Here is an 18,703-nt window from a genome sequence, read left to right as displayed (position 1 = left end):
GGAAGTTGGTCTGAGGGTCAGTAAACAGTCCCAGATCTTGGCCAAATACCTGGTACCCAGAGGTCCTGGGAACTCACTCTCTTCTATATCACAGTCATTCTCCTGTCTCATTGGTGCTTTATTTGCTGTGCCCTTGTTTGGAAGGGAAAAAATGTGGGCTCCTTGTCCCAAGGCTAGCTCAATGAAACACATTACCGCCCCTTCTCTCTCTCTCTCTCTCTCTCTCTCTCTCTCTCTCTCTCTCATATCATAAAGGCATAAAAGTGTGAGCACAATGTTTGCACATGGATATATGAATAAGCCTATTTATAATGTAAATATTTATGATGTATATTTGTCCTATGTCCTTGACCACCCCCTGGCTAAGCATTTCAGACCCTCCGCAGCTGCAGGTCCACTGAGCCTCATATGTGGAGGTGTACCTGGTGGGGATCAGAATACTAAGCAGATCCAGGGCCTCAGAAAGAAGAGCAGGGCTCTTTCCTGGGTTTATCCACTTCTGGATCTTATGGAGGGCTCTGGGCTTTGCCGGTGCTGAGGATATGTGTCTCCTGTGGGCTGTGGCATTGGGGCTCCTAGTTTGAGAGGTGCAGGAAGTTTACAAGTGCCCTCTATGGAGAAATGGTACTCAAGTCAACCTGACTGAGTGCTGTACAAGCCACAGGGACCCCATGCAGAGAGGCCAAGAGCTTCACTCTGATCCTACATTCTGTCGGTGTCCCCAGTGGGAATCAGCAACTCTTCACTTCCAGCTAAGAGAAGCTTTTAAATTCAGGTTAAAAAAAAAAAAACCCACTCAGGCCAGTTTAGACAAAACTAACAAAACACTTAATAAAGAAGTTGGGTAGATGTGGTTTGAAATGTGTTGCTAAAGCTACTTATAGGAGGAAGGTATAAGCAGTGTTTATTCTTTCTCCTAAGGTCCCAATGAGAACAACTGAGTCACAGTTCTGCCAAAGTTCACTCTGGGGAACCAGTGAGTTTGTAGGGCTTCCCCACAGAGCATAGGTGAGGGGCACTTCCAAGGTTGTGGGTGCTCCTGCCCTGGAAACGTTTTCCCATAAGGATGAAGGCATCCCCATAGCAGTATAGATGGAGACCCTTCTAGTCTTCCATACAATTAGGGCAGAGTAGCATACAGCGTGTGGAAGGGATACTCAGGTGAGGGTCTCATGACCCCCCAACCATCCCTGAAGGGGTATGTGTGGTCAACAAGACCAGATTGGTTTATCTTTTGCTGGTAGGCACAGTTGAATGAAAGATGGTGACTGCTTGGTTCAGAGGCCAGTCAGTCACAACAGAATGAAGGAAGCAGATGCCCAGTGTACCCAGAGACAGAGGGGAGACTGTTGTTACAGTCCAGGTAGCAACCAAACAAGCTTAAACGCAAAAGGGTCGCATATTTCAGGAACACAGGAATAGAAACCCACTCTAAAATAACACTACAGTGATGTATTGGAAGGCTGTGAAAGCCCGAGGCAGGAAATGCAAACTGCCCCAGGCTAGCTAGAGTCAGAGTTAGAGTGGAACTTGTGACTTTCCTCCTGGTCACTTTCCATCTTTTCCCCTCTCCAGATTAGGTGACCTTGGTCCCTCATCCCCCTAGAACAAATATGGCTGCCTCACTCCTGGCTTCCCAGTTTTTGGCTCCACCCAAAACCCACTAAGGAACCTTAAGAGGGACCAAACCTAATTCAGGTATCTACTGTGAGGTATCCTTGTATGCAACTTTGTCTCAGGGACCAAGAGCCACTCCATCTTTTTTTGGCCAGTTCATTTGGCAGATTAATTAAAAAGTATCCACGGTGTGCCAGACATTGATATCTGGGCTGAGAACACAGCAGGAAACCAAAGCCTTGCTTTCACGGAGTTCACAAACTAGTGACAGTCAGACAGACAGATGCTTCTGCACATGTGACAGTGGGGACACGTGATTCTTTGGAGGAGGGAATGTGCACTCCCTTCTGGGAGAGAGCTGTGGAAAGTGATTCTGAATACAGTCGCATCATCCACGGGTAGGTTTCTATTAGATCATTGCTCTTGGGTTTTTCTCAGCAGAATCTACCTCTTGGATGCTTTGTCCTTTGCTAGGGAGAAACAGGGACATGCTGTCCTATTGAGTCACTCACTAGAAATGAATCCCAGGAAGAGATACCATTTTCTCCCCATGGTGATGACAGCAGGAGGGGTGGCCTGGCGGGACCTTCAGTTTTCTCTCCCAGCTCATGCACTGGCCTCTTCTGAAGCAGAGGAGACTAAGGTTTCCATACACATGTGTCAAACACTTCATCCAAAAGGGACTAGTCAGTTCCTACTTCCTGCCATGCCCAGTGCAGACACTGAGAATTCAGCATGAGCAAAATAGTGGACTCCACTGTAACTCAAAGGGGTGTGTGTGTGTGTGTGTGTGTGTGTGTGTGTGTGTGTGTGTGTATGTATGTATGTATGTATGTATGTATGTATGTATGTATGTATGTGAGTGTGTAAATATGTGTGCATCTGGAGACCAGACATCACCCTCACATTTCATCCTCTCAAGAGCACTTTCTACCTTCTTTGAGAGCTAGTCTCTTATTGGTCCATATCTCACCCAGTAGTCCAGGCTAGCTGGCCAGTGAGCCCACTCCTCTTACTTAGCCCAGTGCTGAGATCATAGGCCCACAATCCCACACCCAGAATTTGTTTGTGGGTTCTGAGGATTAAACTTAAATCCCATGTTTTCAGGGCAAGCACTTTATTAACTGAGCTATCTCCTTAGCCATCACTCAGCCTTTTTAACAAGCCCCAACTAGTTGAACATTTTGACTATTGTCCCAGGATTTTACTCTTAGAAAGATCAGGAATGGACCTCACCCATGAAAACCAAAGAGAAGCTGTTTCTGTTTTACTGCTCTGGACAGCTTGGGTTTTATTTATGACCATGATGGCGATGTTTTAGTCATCCTGTTTTATTATTTACAGCCATGCTCTGGCCAGCTGCAGATCTGTTTCTGGTCCTCATTCTGTCTGTCACTAGCTGAATGGCTTGGGGACCCATTCTGCTTCTCTGATCATCACTTTCTTCACATAGCTCCTGAGTGTGAATGTAGCTGGCTCTGCCTGTTGAGGACACAGATGAGATGACAGATCTGGAAGGCCTTTGAGAATGTCGCAGTGATATTCCAATGTGTGGGTCTGTCGTCATTATTAGTAGTGTGATAACACTCAGGGCGGCAAGCCCACCCTCTTCTGAAATGTGAGTGAATGGGAATACACAGTGGATTCCAGAATGGGGATCACCAATGAGCTTGTTGGCTGGCCATGCCTCTCGGTGTTCAACCAGACAATCAAGCAATCATTTAGCAGGCCTATTCTCTGTGCCACACATGGCGAGCACTGAACACTGAGCACTAAGTTCTATGGTAGTTTCTGGGGATGCAAGAATACTAGATAGTTGTCTCCTAGCCTCGAGGAGTTTGGAAGTCACTGGAAATAGATGTCCTTGCCCAGCCTACACAGAAAATATAATGCGTATTGTCACAGACTCTTCCAGAGAGAAAGCCTAGTTTGAGAAACTTGCTCAGACAGGGGAACATTGAAAAGTGCAAGCCAGCCAATCATCATTCTAGCATAGAGTGGGAAGCAGTTCATGAGCTCCCACCCCTCAGTGGGACCCATGGACAATTAGTGACTTCTGGTTAAAGAAGAGTCTGTTTCCTTTAAGGGTAAGTCTCCTAGTGAGCCAGCCATGCTCTAGTGGATGACCCTATATACATATATATACTGGAGTACATAGATTGGGGTCATGGGTTATTCAATTTAAAAAAAGAGGACATGAAATTGGAGCATTAGGGAGGTGAGGTTTGATCTGGAAGAAGTTAGGGTTGGGATGAATATAATCAAAATATAATATACAAAATTCTTAAAGAATTAATAAAAATATATGATATTTTAAAATAAATAAAATTGGGAGAGTAAGCCACAAAGAATAAAGGATATTCTGACATAGGGGCAGTAGGGGTAGGGCAATGCCACTGCAGCAAATGCCCCCAAAACACTGTTATTTAAGCAAAATGGAACTTTATTCTCCACCCAGTAAAAGAAATCAGGAAACTGTCATTCAGGGCTTGTAAGGTGGCGTTCACTGTGTCTGTGTCATCTGGTTAGTACTGATTAACCACACAGAGCAGCAGGGAAAGGAGCATTGACTGAAGTTTCTCTCTCTCTCTCTCTCTTCTCTCTCTCTCTCTCTCTCTCTGTGTGTGTGTGTGTGTGTGGTGTGTGTGTGTGTGTGTGTGTGCTCTCGTGCACGCGCATGTGTTTACACAGCCATGCACACGCATGCTCATATATGCACATGCATGTAAAGGCCAAAGACCAGCATCCTCACATGTCTCCCTCAGTCACTCTCTATTTTTTGAGACATGGTCTCTCTCAGAACCTGGAGTTCACCGATTTGGCTCGACTGGCTAGCCAGCAAGCTCCAGGAACCCAAATGTTTCCACCCCTCCTGGCACTAGAGTTACATGCCCAACATTTTATATGAGTGCTGGAGATCTGAACTCAGGTCCTCATGCCTGTGTGGCAAACACTTTACCCACTGAGCCATCTCCCCAGCTCCAAGTATTGTAGTTTTAAGGAACTGCCCAGAGAAGATGTCACCATGAAGGCAACATTGACAAGACCTTATGGAAATGAGAGGGGAACATTATCCAGCTGTGGGGATACACTGTGCACAGAGGCTTATGCATCTGGAGAAAGTCACGAAAGGAACAACAGGGGGGTGATGTCAGAGAGGAAACAATGGGGACAGCACCTGCAGGGCCTTGTAGACTTGGAAGGATTTTGTCTCCTATGAAGAAAGCAGAAGGTCTAGCTTGTGTTTTCCATCTGCTAAGCCAGACCTGGCTGCCCAAGAGCCTGGGATATGTAGGTCTTACCTGGTGCCTGAGAGCTGTCAGTCAAACCTGGGTTCCATCATTGAAATTGGAAGGGGAAGTGGAAAGCAGGTACCACAGCTGATTCAGACTCCATGTGAGCTGGGTTCATTTTCTTAATTTCAAATAGGATTTGACTCATTATGCATTTATGGTCACAGTTCATCATATCTCCGCTATTGGAATGTGGGTCACCCAGTGGCCATTTATAGTCTAGAGCCTCACGCCAGATTTGATGCAAGGGTCAGGGTGATGTACCATGGGGCACACAAGGATGCGGAGGAGGGGCCCTTTGCCAGACTAGAGAAGGTTCTCTGGGCCCAGTGAGCCCCAGAAGTACACCTAGGACTGTTGCGTGCTTAGCTGTGTGGGGAAGACTTGAAGAACGGGGAAATTAGAAGGGCTCAAATGTAAGAGCTGATGGACATGACAAGATTATAGACCCTTGGGGTCCTGTCCCATCACTCAACAGGCTGATTGGCAGCTAAGTGACAGCCTCGAGCAATGACTGCCATGTATATATGCATTCTAAAAGGTACCCAGGTGACAGGGACTGCCCTCAGCCAAATTCTCCCTGAGCCAGTCATCTCTGAGCTCTGATATCCTCTCTCCCAGCCCTTCCTTCCTCGGCTCTACTCATTCCGTGGCAGAGCCCTTCTGGCAAAGTGACTAGCATGTAAAGAGTCGTACAGCCCCACACTGACACTCTAACCAAGCCCTGAGGGCCTGTGACAGGTTTCTGGTGCCATTTGGCCTTAGCTGTGTCCCTCCACTGCCTAGCTGACAGTCCTGAGGACAAGAATGAGAAAAAGCTGTCACGGGTAGGGTAAGGACTGCCTTTCAGGACTGCTTGGAATTTTTATGGAAAGAAAGACCACAGTGTCAGGTCTTCTTCAGATACCCAGGCCCCAGCTGGGACCCCCAGCACTTAGGAAACACCAAGTATGGTACAAAGAGGTGTCAAAAGAATAAATTGCTTGGGAACACCCACAGTTGCCTGTCTGGGAAGACTGTTGTTTTATTTCTGACACAGTGGCTGTACCTGAATCTACTGGTCCTGTATCTACCATCTGCACCACCTCCTAGCCCCCACAGTCACCACCATTCTGCTCAGGTTGTGACCTGGTTGTGCCTACTGTCCCACTGGCACCTGGCTCTGCAACTGCCACCAAATATAGTTTTAACTAAGTCTCTGTCATTCTGTTTACCAATAAAGACGAGGGAGTCAGCTGTTGGGGTGAAACCCTGCTAGCTCAGAGAGCCTGAGAAGCAACTAGCTGACCTTCCTTTTGGGCCAGAAACCCAGCAAGAGAGTACCTCTCAGGCCAGGCGTTGGTGGCACATGCCTTTAATCCCAGCACACAGGAGGCAAAAGCAGGAGGATCTCTATTAAGATTGAAGTCTCTTTATTCAAGAACACACCAGGACAAAACACAGGCCAGAGCAAGGTTATAGAACCCAGCAAGCGTGGCCAGAACAAAAGGGCCCGGGTCCCCACGTGCAGCCCCTTAAGAAGCTCCCTTACGTCACCCCGGCTTTCCTTCACCACGCCCTTATGGGTGAGTCCCGGGTGCACCTGCTACCTGTCCCAGGACTATTGGGCGGGGCTAGGGTGTCTCCCTACAGATCTCTGTGAGTTCGAAGCCAGCCTGGTCTACAGAGAAACTTCCAGGACAGGCTCCAAAGCCTCACATAGAAACCCTGCCTTGGAGAGAGAGAGAGAGAGAGAGAGAGAGAGAGAGAGAGAGAGAGAGAGAGAGAGAATATCTCTCTAGCCATCCCAAGCCAAAAGACCATGAATCTCCAAGTCCTCCCTACTCCTTCCTGTGCATCTCTCTATTCATCCTCCTGGCTCCTCAGTACTCTCTACAGCTAATTCCTGTCAGCTAGTCACTGGCTCTGCCCTCTGATCCAAGGTTGACTTTATTAACACAGTCTGGAGGCTTCATGGAGTGATCAAATATACCTCAGCAAAGGACACCCAAGAGTCTTGTAGCCAGACAGAAAACTTCAATGACTGAGTGAACACTTGGTATCCAGTGAAGACCTAGAAACCCATATAGGAGCTTTTGACATCACAGGGGTTTGGGACATCCAACCAGAGGTGGGGTGAGGTTTCCCACTTCCTCCCTGAATATGGGTTAGTGCCCTATATGTGAGCCTGTGAAATAGATATCAGCTCCACCCTCAGAGCAGCACCGTGGAAGAAAGATCTAGAGAAAGATGATTCCAAATACCAGGTGTTGCAAGATGTGTGGCTGGAAATAGGAAGCCCAGGAAACCTAGCCTATACCAGCTGAGGAGGAGAGAGGAGCCAGGGGCTGGGCCTGAGCACCAATCCCTACCTTCCCCCCAGGTTATGGGCAGTGGCATGGGCTCACTTCAGGCAGAGCAGCACTTGCTGCCCCTTGGGGAAGCCAGCAAAGATGAAAAAGAATATCAAGGTGAAGACTTCACTTCCTCCTCTGTGGGTCACAGCAAGAAGAACCTGGGAGGGGAGGGTCAGCCCTGAAGACCATTCCCAGCCTCAGATCTCTAACAAAATTTAGTGGTGTTTCTAGACACGCAGGGAAATGGACTGGTCATGCTGAGCACTTCTGTACTGCTCCTAAGTCTCTAATGAACCATTCCACCCCCACCCCCATCCCTATCCCCACCCCCGGCTCAGTCTATCTGTCTGGTTTTCCAGAAAACCCAAGGGAGTCATGTTTTGACCCTGGTTCCATCAAGAACGGTACTCGAGTGGGCTCTGACCTGAAGCTGGGCTCTTCCATCACTTACTACTGCCACGGAGGCTACGAGGTTGAGGGTGCCTCCACCCTGAGCTGCATCCTGGGGCCTGATGGGAAGCCACTGTGGAATAACCCAAGGCCAGTCTGCACAGGTGAGAACAGCCAGGACCCTTAGGGTCTCAGGGCCAAGGGATGCCTGAGATGGATGATGGACAGAAGGCTCTGTGGTCGGGGAGGGAAAACAGGATATGGCTTTAAGGGAACTCCTGTGAAGCAAGCGGGTCTGACAAATGGGCTTGCAATGAAGAGGGATGGCTTCTCAGTCCCTTTAGATGGTCACCCTTCTTGAGTGTGCCTACTCCCATTCAGAGAGATGCTCAACTGAGGCTCGTAGGCCTGCCATCCAGGAAGTACACACCAGCAAAGGGGAAACAAAGGCGCCTTTGGGCTGACTCCTGGGGCTGAGGACATTCTGAGTGATGTCTGTGTAAAGTAAGGCCACAAGGTGGCCTTGTGTTGACACCTGTGTGTTAGAACCCCCAGAATATGGGGCCCCTCAAATTGAAAAATAATGAGGATGCTTTGCCTGGGTAAGTGGACAAGGCCAGCACCACGGCCACTGTGGAAGTTGGCACCAAGAAAGGGAACAGGAAGTAGTTTGACTAAGTGGTCCCCAGAAGGTAACCTGTGGGAAGCGAATCATCACCCTCCTGCTCAGTAAACACCACTGCCCTCATGCATCAGCCATGGGGCCAAAGACCACACCCAGGTCCCACATGAAAGTGTGAAAGTCTGGTGATGTGAACCTCAAGGGTGTCCTCAAGGACCCATGCTAGGGTTAACCCCTATAGGACAAAGGCTGATGTGTGTCCTTCAGTGGATTTCAGGCTAGGGACATGATGTCCTTGGCCAGGGCAGAGCCAGAGGCTCAGGCTGGGAAAGGGACAATAGGCAGCTGATAAGACATCACCTAGTCACCAGGCCCCTCTCTGGCTTCTCTTTCAGCTCCTTGTGGTGGACAGTATGTGGGTTCAGATGGGGTGGTTCTGTCCCCAAATTACCCCCAGAACTACACCAGTGGGCAGACCTGCTTGTATTTCGTCACTGTGCCTAAGGACTACGGTAGGGTTTCCTTGGCTTACGTCTGTGTTTTCTGATTCCCCCCCCCATACTTTTCTTTCAAAATGACAAGCCCTCAGGTTCCTCCAAGTTATCCAGTCTCATTGTGAGACCTAGAAGGATAGACTCTCAGGTAGGACAGCAGAGTCTCCGGAATACACCAGGAAGAGGCTGCCCAGAAGGAGAAAGAAGGGCACACACAGGCATGGTGTGTGTTTGGGGGAGGGGTGCCCTGAGTCTCCTCAGCACAGATTGAAGGGACAAGAAGGACTGCAGGTCCAGGCCTGCCAGGGGCCTAGCTGTGAGTGGCCCTGGGGCAGGAGGGAAAAGGGAAGGGATAGGATGGCGGTGTCTTTGGAGGTACTGGGAAGGGAGGCAGACTAGGAACCACATCATTCCAGTCGCCCATCTGAGGAGAATCCAGCAGCTGTGAATAGGAGCAAGAAACACACAAGGCAAGCATCTGTACTAAGAAGTCAGAGAAACTTCCAGATCCCAAGACAGCCAGACTGAAGAAATCAGGACTGTTAGGAAAGCAGGCTACTTCTTCTCAAACAGGGTGGGAAGAGCACAGGGCAGAGCCCAGATGCCTGAGTCATTCTGAAAGCATTTAGTGCCACCCACCAAGGCCATCTGCTCTACTGAGGCCTGATGCACCTAAATGAGAGACATGTTCCTGTTTCTGTAACTCCCAGTCTCCTCCTCACCAGTAGCTCTGCCCCAGTGCCTGCACCCTTAGCAGCGTGTGCACGCACCCTCTCCTACCCCTGGCCCCTGAGACAGGAGCTTTGGGCCCACAGGATTCCACTGAGGAAATCAGGAAACATTGTCCAGAAAGTCAAGAACACTTGATAGCTGGCATGCAATGCTGGGCTTCAGTTCTTCCCATTACAAGAAACTCAGTCCTTTGCCAGTATCCCATCCCCAGCCTTGGCCAGTATCACACAGCTAAAAGCTGTCCTTGGACTCTGGCTGCTAAGGGGCTATGCTCCAGGTAGCTCGTCTTTGGCAGTGAGGCAAAGCCCCGAGTCCGGGAAGAGGGGGCAGACGTTCCCCCTCTAGGTAAGAATGACTTGTCCCTAGCTCAGGTATCAGAACTGACATCATGCTGCCAGAGACCTTTCTGTGATCCCCTTTCAGAAGTAGCCTGCCTCGCCCGGCCATGCCATCCCGTTACCCTAGGAGTTAAATACCACTCTCTGAGATTTTTGTTTAGTTGTTAAGTGTGTGCTTGGGTGGGCAGAGGCACTCCAATGCACATGGTATGAAAGCAGGAACTCTGTGTCCTACTCAGTCCTGGGGACTGCAGACCCCTGTTACCAATGCTGGGCCAATTTTCAGGGTGTAAAAATAATCCTTTCCCCTTGTCTTCCGCTCCTCCTCCACCCACAGTCAAGAACTAAGATTACTCCAGGGGCTACTACATTCAGCACTGAAGATTATTTTGTATCAAGCAGTCAATTCCATGGCCAGAGTCCCTCCCTTTCTGCCCTGGCAAACAATAATATACAAAACATGCAGGGCATATACACAGCATACTGTAACATGAATCCACGAGAGCCTGGTAGAGGTTCTCGAGAATTTATTTAAGTGCAAAATAGGGGTAAACCCTCACTGATACAAGAGCTACTACCACAGTTGTTCTACCCAGAGGGGAAAGGCACTAAGAGCAAGCTGCCTGTTCTGCTCCAACCACCCAACTGAGAATGCAAGCAAGAGAGTGAGAGACCCTTCCCTCTCAGCTTATCAGTTGTCACATAGCAGACAAGACCACAATCTATAGCTTGCTGCCCCAAAAGTCATTGGCTAAATAGATCCAAAGCCCACAACACTTCTCCTTTTTTGTCTAAATAAGAAGGCTCTAATCCTAACATAAAACTATTTACTATAAGAACAACTACCAAGTATTACACAGAAGAAAGAAAAGTTAATAACGTAATAATTAACAAATAGAATAATAAAATAATAAACAAAAATGAAACTACAACCTACAAGAACAACATCAAGCAAGAAACACATACTAAATGACCAGGCCATGGGTAATTGGCAAATTACAGAGATTATTCTAATAGCTGTCCTATCCTGCAAAGTCTAAGTCTTGTACTTAAGCATACACAATATTCGGTCTAACAAAAATACATACAACATACATGCACAACACACACACAGGTACAACCTATACAAACTCACACACATGTCCTACTTCCTATGAGCTGGAGATTCTGAGCCAAACCAGGGATGGGACCTCCCTGGCTCTTGCCCGCAATGGGAGACAGGTGTAGTCAGGTGGATAGGAGCTATGCCCACAGTGACCCCCGGCCCTCAGCACTGATTGGCAGAGAGAAGAGGGCTGAGGACATTCCTGCTGTTCCCAGGCAGAGGCCTGAGTTCATGGGGTCCCTACTCATATTAACAGGATTGTCTGAAACTCTTTTAACCTCTGAGCTCTGTGTGCTTCTTAGTCTACAAAACATTAACAATTTCTCAGAAAGACACAGTCAAAGATGATAGTGCACATGGCCAGGGTAGTCCCTGGCATCCAGTGGGTGCTAGGTGAATGTCATATCCCCTTTAGGGTGGGTAGGGTGGAGATATTGTCTGCTCTATAGACTGTTGTTGCCTCGGGACTAGGCTGCTGCTCCCCACTCTTGTACCTCTTACTGCACAAGAGCTGGTGCTCAGGGGCTGACCTGGTTGCCTGGGAATTTGAAGAAAACTCCAGGTGATCACAGGCCCCTGAGATCGGGGGAGAGTGGGTAGGGGATGGGGGTAGAGGATAGCACCAGAAGCCTTTGTGAGTCCTCAGGTAGCTGCTGCAGCTGTTGTGTAGAAAAGACTAAGTTTCCACTGGTCTGCCCTTGGGTGCAGGTATGAGTGTCGTCTTGACCTCCATGGAGAAGACCAGCCAGGGACTCCCCCAGCTGTCTCTGTCCAATTGCCCAGTCTTGTCAGCGTGCTCACCCTGCGGCAGAAAGGTCCCCTAATGGCTGTCCCCTGCACCAGCAACCCCCCCTAATTTCTCTCCCCCCTGGCCCAAGGCCAGCAGAACCCCATCTCCTCCCCACACCCCAGCCTGTGTGTCCTCTGCACTGATTTCTGTGCCGTGTCTCCTCCACAGTGGTGTTTGGCCAGTTTGCCTTCTTCCATACAGCCCTCAATGATATCGTGGAGGTACATGATGGCTACAGCCAGCACGCCCGGCTCCTCAGCTCACTCTCAGGCTCTCACACAGGTACCCAGGGCCAGTGAGGGATCAGGTGGGATGCAGGGCGGGTAAAGGGAGGCTGGGCCATCCCAGGACTACTTCCAGGAAAGAGGCCCTATATGCGTCATGGCCAAAGGTGTGCTGTTTTATAATCTGCTACAATGTCTTTACATCAAAAGGGCCACACATAAAAGGATCCAGGCACATCTCAGCCTCATACCCAGACATCACATTTCTTTTCACTATGAGCATATTGTGTTTTCATTGTAAAAAAAAGTTGGGGCCAAACAAATCATAAGGGAGAATTTTAAATAACCAACACTCTGAACAAATGATCGTCACGGTGTAATGTGTGTCCTCCTACTCTTCGGATCCATTGAGACAGAATTTTAGATATTTTATTAAATAAAATTATACCTATTTCATTGTAATTACTCTCACCATGACCTTTCCTCCATCATTATGTATCTCTTTTATAATGGGATTTTTAATGCTTTTTAGTGGTTTCTCCTATAGTTGTCTAAGATTTATATAACAAATTCCCTAATGCTGTGCATTTATCTTGCTTCTGCATTATGAATAATAACTCATTCCATTATACATATATCTTTATACATATCCCTGACTGCACCTCAGCATATCTAAGAATGGTTGCATTAAAGAATACAGTGAGATCATTGAGGGGTTTTTTTGTAGAGATTGTCAAATAACCCTGATAGAAAGATCTTCCCGCCTTGCTCTCCAAAAGTGAGATAATTTAAAAAGTTATCAATTTGAAATATGCAAATAGTATATCATTTTCTAATTTGCCTTTTTATTGCTGGTGAGGTGGTGGCCTCTTTGATAATGTCTTTATTGGCCTGTGCATCCTTGTTGCAAATTTGTGTTGGTTTTTCTATTAGCCCTCATCTCTTACTCATGAAGCAGAGCCCCACATGGCTACAGGCAACATCCATTCTCTACCATAGGAATCTTATACACTAGGAAAAGCCTTCACCTCCAGGTTGCCGTTCGCCGTGTCATTTTCTTCAGGGTATGTTTTGATATCAGAAAATTAAAATGCCCCTTGATATCGGAAGATCTTTCTTTCATCATTTACGCCCTCACTTATATGCAAAGCAGATTAATGCCCCCGTTTTCTGCTGCTGCTTCTTCTTTTCAATCCTGACACTTTGCCTTAATTCCTCTGGATTTTATTTTGACTTTTTATTTGATACAGAGGCTCAAACCAATTAATCTGTTATCCTGATAGAATTTGAAAATGACAAGTCTACATATCCTAATTTCTATGGTGTTTGGGTCTTCTTCCTTACTTTTAATCTGTTTCTTCCAAGTATATAATTTCTCCCTGTATAGGTTTTAGTTATTATAAAGCTATACTGGGGGGAGCTGGAGAGATGGCTCAGAGGTTAAGAGCACTGGTTACTCTCCAAGAGGTCCCAGGCTCAAGTCCCATCACCCACACCCACATAGCAGCTCACAACTGTCTGTAACTCCATTTCAAGGGCCCTCAAAACTTCCCATGGCAAAACACTAATACATATAAACTTTAAAAAACAAAAACAAAAAAGTCATAATGGTACTTGGTGTCATAATAACTTTTTCAAAGATTTATTTTCATTTTATGTTTATGGGTATTTTACTTGCATGCATAGAAGTGCAACACATGTATACAGTGCCCAAAGAGGCCTGAAGCAGGCATCAGATCCCCTAGAACTGGAGTTAGATATGTTGTCAACTGCTATGTAGGGGCTGGGAACTGAACTCACTCAGGTCCTCTGCAAGAGCACCAGGTTCTCTCTCCAGCCCTGTCCTATTAACTTTGAAAGGTATGCTCCCAATCATCCCTGTAGTTATTCTTCATTTGGCTTGATTTCTATTTTTTTTTGAGACAGATCTTTATACTTAGCCCAGGCTGGCCTCAAAGTTCTTCTCATCCTCCTGACTCCCAGGCATGCAATTCCACAAGAAGCTATTATGACTTTTTAAATTGGCCATTCTTGCTTGTTTTTAACTTCCAAATATATCTAGAAATATGTTGTCAGTTTTTAAAAAATTGCCTAAGACTGGCAATATAGCTCACCTGGTAGTTGCCGTACCTGGCATGCACAAAGGCAGGCATGTTCGCTGCCTAGCACCACACAAACCCGGTGCAAAGTGCAGGTCTGTGATCACAAAAGTTGGGTGGTAGAAACAACAATCAGAAGTTTAAGGTCATCCTAGGCAGCATAACAGGTTCAAGGTCAGCCTGGGCTACATGAGAGACTGATGCAAAACAAGAAAAAAGTACTATCTCTAGATTTCACACAATTTCACACAATGTATAGATTATGTTGGAGAGAGCATACATCTTTAGATTAGCAGTTATTCCCAGCCGGGAATATGAGGTGTTTCTCCATTTATCTGTTGGGAACTTTGGGGTTCAGGCTGTCACTTTCGTTTAAGCAGTAATGATTTATTGCAATTGTTAGCTTTATTCCCAGCTAGCTCATGGAGGGTTTTAAAGCTGTCTTTATTGCTCTCTTATTATAAATGGGTCCTTTTTGCTCCCTTTGTGTTTTCTAGCTGGTCTTTGCTAATCAATTCTAAGACTGGCATTCAGAATATATCCCTCTTATAAACCCATTGAACCGTCCTCAATAGTGCTAATATCACAGACTAATTCTTGGCTGCTAGGTGAGAAGCACCATCATTTGCAAATAAATTTGCTTCATTGTTTTGTGTCCTTCTCTTCGGTCATCTTTCTTTGATTTCCTTCCATGGTTCCTGTTCTATCCAGGTATATTATTTTAATTTCAATGCTAATATTTTATCTTTTGATGAAGTTCACTTCATAGCTTCTCTTCACTTTAGCGATGTCATTTTTGTAATATGCAACGATGGTTTTTTAATGCCTCTTACTCCGGTGCTTATGTTTCCAGTCTCTGGAGCACTGAGCACTAAGTTCATGGACTGTTTCTCTGTTTAGCTGTGCCAGAGGTTTATGGGGTTCTGTTGCTTTGGAGAATTCTTTTTTCTCCACCCCCACCCTTTTTTGGGGGGGTTCATATTGTTTTGATTGATCAGTACTTCTGTGGAATTTGTTACTTTCTAATTAGCCATTGTTTTTATTTCATAAATTCTCTCCTCTGATGCTTCTTCAAACTACTGTGCTCTCATCCTGTCTTCCTGGATGGAGAGTGTTATTTGTACTTTTCCCTTTACAAGAACACACATGTCTACAATAGTGTGCTCAGTTTGAGCATACTTACAATAGTGTACTCATCTGGGCTTCCTGTCATTCATTTTGATATCAGCTATTTGATATATGGTACTTTAACACATGGTACTCTCTGTCCAAGAGTTAACGATGTCTCTTCTGGGGCTAAAGAGATGACTTCATGGTTTAGATCTCCCATTGCTCTTGAGGAGGACCCAGGTTCAATTCCCAGCACCTACATGTTTTCTCACAACTATCTGTAACTCTAGATCCAGGAAACTGGGTACCATCTTCTAACTTCCATAGGCACAAGGCACACACACATACAAGGCACATATATACATGCAGGTGAAAAAGTCATCTGTACAAAATAAATCTAAATATCCTTTTAAATTAAAATAAGAAAAGACTATCTTCTGGCCTGTGAAGTGGCTCTGTGGGTAAGAACACTGGCTGCTCAAACGTGAGGCCCTCAGCTTAAACCCCGGACACCCACATAAAAAGCCATAAGTGTCAGTGTGCAACACCTGGAGCCCAAGTGCTTTGAAAGTGAAGACAGGAGGACAGCTGGCAGCTGAGCTGCAGGTTCAGTGACAGACCTTGTCTCAAGAAAATAAGACAAGCCTGGCATGGTGGCGCATGCCTTTAATCCCAGCACTTGGGAGGCAGAGACAGTGGATCTCTGAGTTCAAAGGCAGCCTAGTCTACAGAGTAACTTCCAGGCTGAGGTACATAGTAAGACTCTGTCTCAAAGAAAGAAAGAAAGAAAGAAAGAAAGAAAGAAAGAAAGAAAGAAAGAAAGAAAGAAAGAAAGAATCCTGACAGACAGACAGATGAGTACTGTGTTTTTCCTAATCTAACTTCTGAGCTGAGAGCATTGTTTAGTTCTTGATAGAGAAGTCTGATGATGGACTATCTCTAAAAGTGCAGAAGTAAAGGCTCATGATCTGCAGATAACTGTAAGTGGGCGTGCATTTAGGACTCTATGGATACACATGTAGGTGTCCAAAGTCAATAGAAGGAAAAAGGGGAGAGATGGGAAGAGGGAGCGATGACAACAAAAAAGAAGAGAAGGAAGGAAGGAAGGAAGGAAGGAAGGAAGGAAGGAGGGAAGGAAGGAAGGAAGGAAGGAAGGAAGGAAGGAAGGACTAGACCTGGAAAGAAGGGAAGGAAGGAGAGGGGGACAAGTGAAGGAATGACAAGTAGGAAGCGATGGCAGAGGGAGGAAGGGCGCGGGAGTGGGAGGGGAAGAGGGTGGAGAGTGGTACCCATGTCTGATGCCTCACTTAGAGAAACACACTACAAACTGTGGCCCTGTGACCAAGATGTGCAGGGCTTGAGAAAAACTTCTCCATTTCAGCATCTTTGTTGTGGCTTTCTATTTGATACAGCAATGGTTGAGTGTAGTGTGTTCAAACAACTTCCATGGTGACAGTGATAGTTGTGTGAGGGAGAGGCAGAGTGGCCATGCCCCTGCCCACCACTACATCCCGCCTGGGCTTCCACAGGAAGATAAGGATGGGCAGGGCTGTGCTTCATAGCTGTGGGTCCAGCTGATGCTGCCCTGCTCTGCCCCCACCTCTACCACAACAAGCAGACCTAAGCCATGTCTGCTATCCAGGCCAGCACTCCTCAGCGTCCTGTGTCCTTACAAACTTTTCCTATCTTATGCACAATCTGATTGGAGGATTACACACGCTGGGGTGCCCAAGACAGTCCTAGCGTCCACTGAGCTGTCCCTTCCGCATCCTGACAAGCACTGCCTTTGCTCTCAGAGATGTCCAGCATCTCTATCGCTCTATCCCAGGGTTGTCTGGGAAAGGCCAGAGCTTCCAGATCTTATCCATTCCTTCCCACAAACCAGTGTCTGATTTTTATGTATTTATTTTTAATCATTCTGATTTCACTTTCCCAAGTAAACTTCTGGCTGGCATGGTAACAGCCATTCTCTGCAGCCCCATAAATCAACATATTTTTAGCAGCTCCTTCTTTTCTGGACAGGTCATGTAATTTTTCCAAACCTCTTCATCTTGCTTTGTAAATGACGATGCTGAGCTCTGCCATGCTGGCCTCACAGGGACCGCAGATCAAGGGAGAGCATGGATGTAAAACCATTTCTATTTTGGTGGGGGACTGGGGGAGGATCTCATATAGCCACGGACACCTCGGGCGTGCTATGGAACTGGGGATGGAGGGTGACCTTTAACTTATGATCCTCCTGCCGTATTTCCCAAGTTGGGATTAGAGGTGGGCACCACGCTACCCAGTTCATGCAGTGTTGGGGGATCAAACCCAGGGTTTTGTGCATACTGGGCAAGCACTCTACCAACTGACCCACATCCCTAGCCCCCACCAGTGGGCTTCCCACTATAAAGGTATAGGCTGTGAGTTAGATTGCAGTGAGTCCTGGACTATGGAAGGCACCACTGTGTGCTGCATGGCTGCCCCTCCTTCCCAGCCTGGATTCTACCTGCTGAGTGTTACAGCCATACTCACTGTCTTCCTCTCTCCTCACTCCTCTCGGCAGGAGAGTCGCTGCCCTTGGCCACCTCCAATCAAGTTCTCATTAAGTTCAGCGCCAAAGGTCAAGTACCAGCCAGAGGGTTCCATTTTGTCTACCAAGGTATGTAGGGTGTGGCCCTTAGAGGATCAGATATCATCTCAGTAACTTTGTGTCCCTTTCACCTCCCATCTGCACCTCCCTATGAGGACTTTGGGGGGCAGTTACTATTGTGAGGGACATCCTGACATCCATTCAACTGTATACATCTGTTTACCCAAGCAACAATTTCTGGGCTAGATTCTCTGTTGAATTTGGAAGGAAGCCACATATGCGAAGTTAATTCCTTTCCTCTCCCCTGCCATTAGTGCCCCACCCCTGCCCAATGGTACATCTCTGATATTGCTGGGGACATCGTCCCAGTCCTCTTATCTCAAGGAGCTTGGTTTTGTCTGCAGTGAGTAGAAAAAGAAGAGGGCAAACAGGGACTCTGATCGGGGAGGTGGATGCCAGTCATTCTACTTCTTAGAGCTCTCATTTGCTCAAGTATGAAATGCAGGTAATAAGTGTCGGTCGTATTAAAAGAGTCCACAACCAGTCAGGCAATCAGTGTTCATTCTGGGTCACTAAGACCCAGCAGGACCTTGGAGAATCTTTGCTTTCACCTGTTCAGCAGCAGCCGCATTGTTAAGGCCACCAGTTTCTAAGCACAACCCTCCCTGTTTTTTCTACACCTGCCCAGGAGGCCAGGGGGAGATCCCACTACAAGGATCATCATTCCTGTGTCCCACAAGCCACCATTACACTCAAGTCGTTGGCCAGCAGACCCTGGGCAAGGGTTTGGGGAGGGGGAGGGGCTGCTGTTAGGGGCTTGAGAGAGAGCTGATGTTGCTGTTAGGGAACACGAGGCCCTGGTAAGAAAGAAAGAAGTGTCACAGGGGAAGCAAAGAAGAGCTCTGAGCCTTAAGTCTGGGCCGTGGGGCTCTCACCGCCATGATTCCTAGAAGCTGTGCTGCAACATGGAGTCCAGCA

General features: G+C 47.1%; 1 protein-coding gene across 1 annotated transcript in view; it reads left to right on the top strand.

Annotated features, from left to right (window-relative positions):
* Csmd2 (CUB and Sushi multiple domains 2) overlaps positions 1 to 18,703 on the top strand; it is a 552,860-nt gene that overhangs the window by 450,523 nt on the left and 83,634 nt on the right. The window contains exons 30-33 of the mRNA XM_035438911.1: positions 7,606 to 7,800; positions 8,654 to 8,770; positions 11,886 to 11,999; positions 17,699 to 17,794. Of these exons, the coding sequence (XP_035294802.1) occupies positions 7,606 to 7,800; positions 8,654 to 8,770; positions 11,886 to 11,999; positions 17,699 to 17,794 (522 nt within the window). The remainder of the gene's footprint in view (positions 1 to 7,605; positions 7,801 to 8,653; positions 8,771 to 11,885; positions 12,000 to 17,698; positions 17,795 to 18,703) is intronic.

The sequence above is a fragment of the Cricetulus griseus genome, chromosome 2 (genome assembly GCF_003668045.3).
Source record: "Cricetulus griseus strain 17A/GY chromosome 2, alternate assembly CriGri-PICRH-1.0, whole genome shotgun sequence".
Taxonomy (NCBI): Eukaryota; Metazoa; Chordata; class Mammalia; order Rodentia; family Cricetidae; genus Cricetulus; species Cricetulus griseus.
Note: the sequence above shows the minus strand (reverse complement) of the source record. Positions and strands in the feature narration are given on the sequence as shown.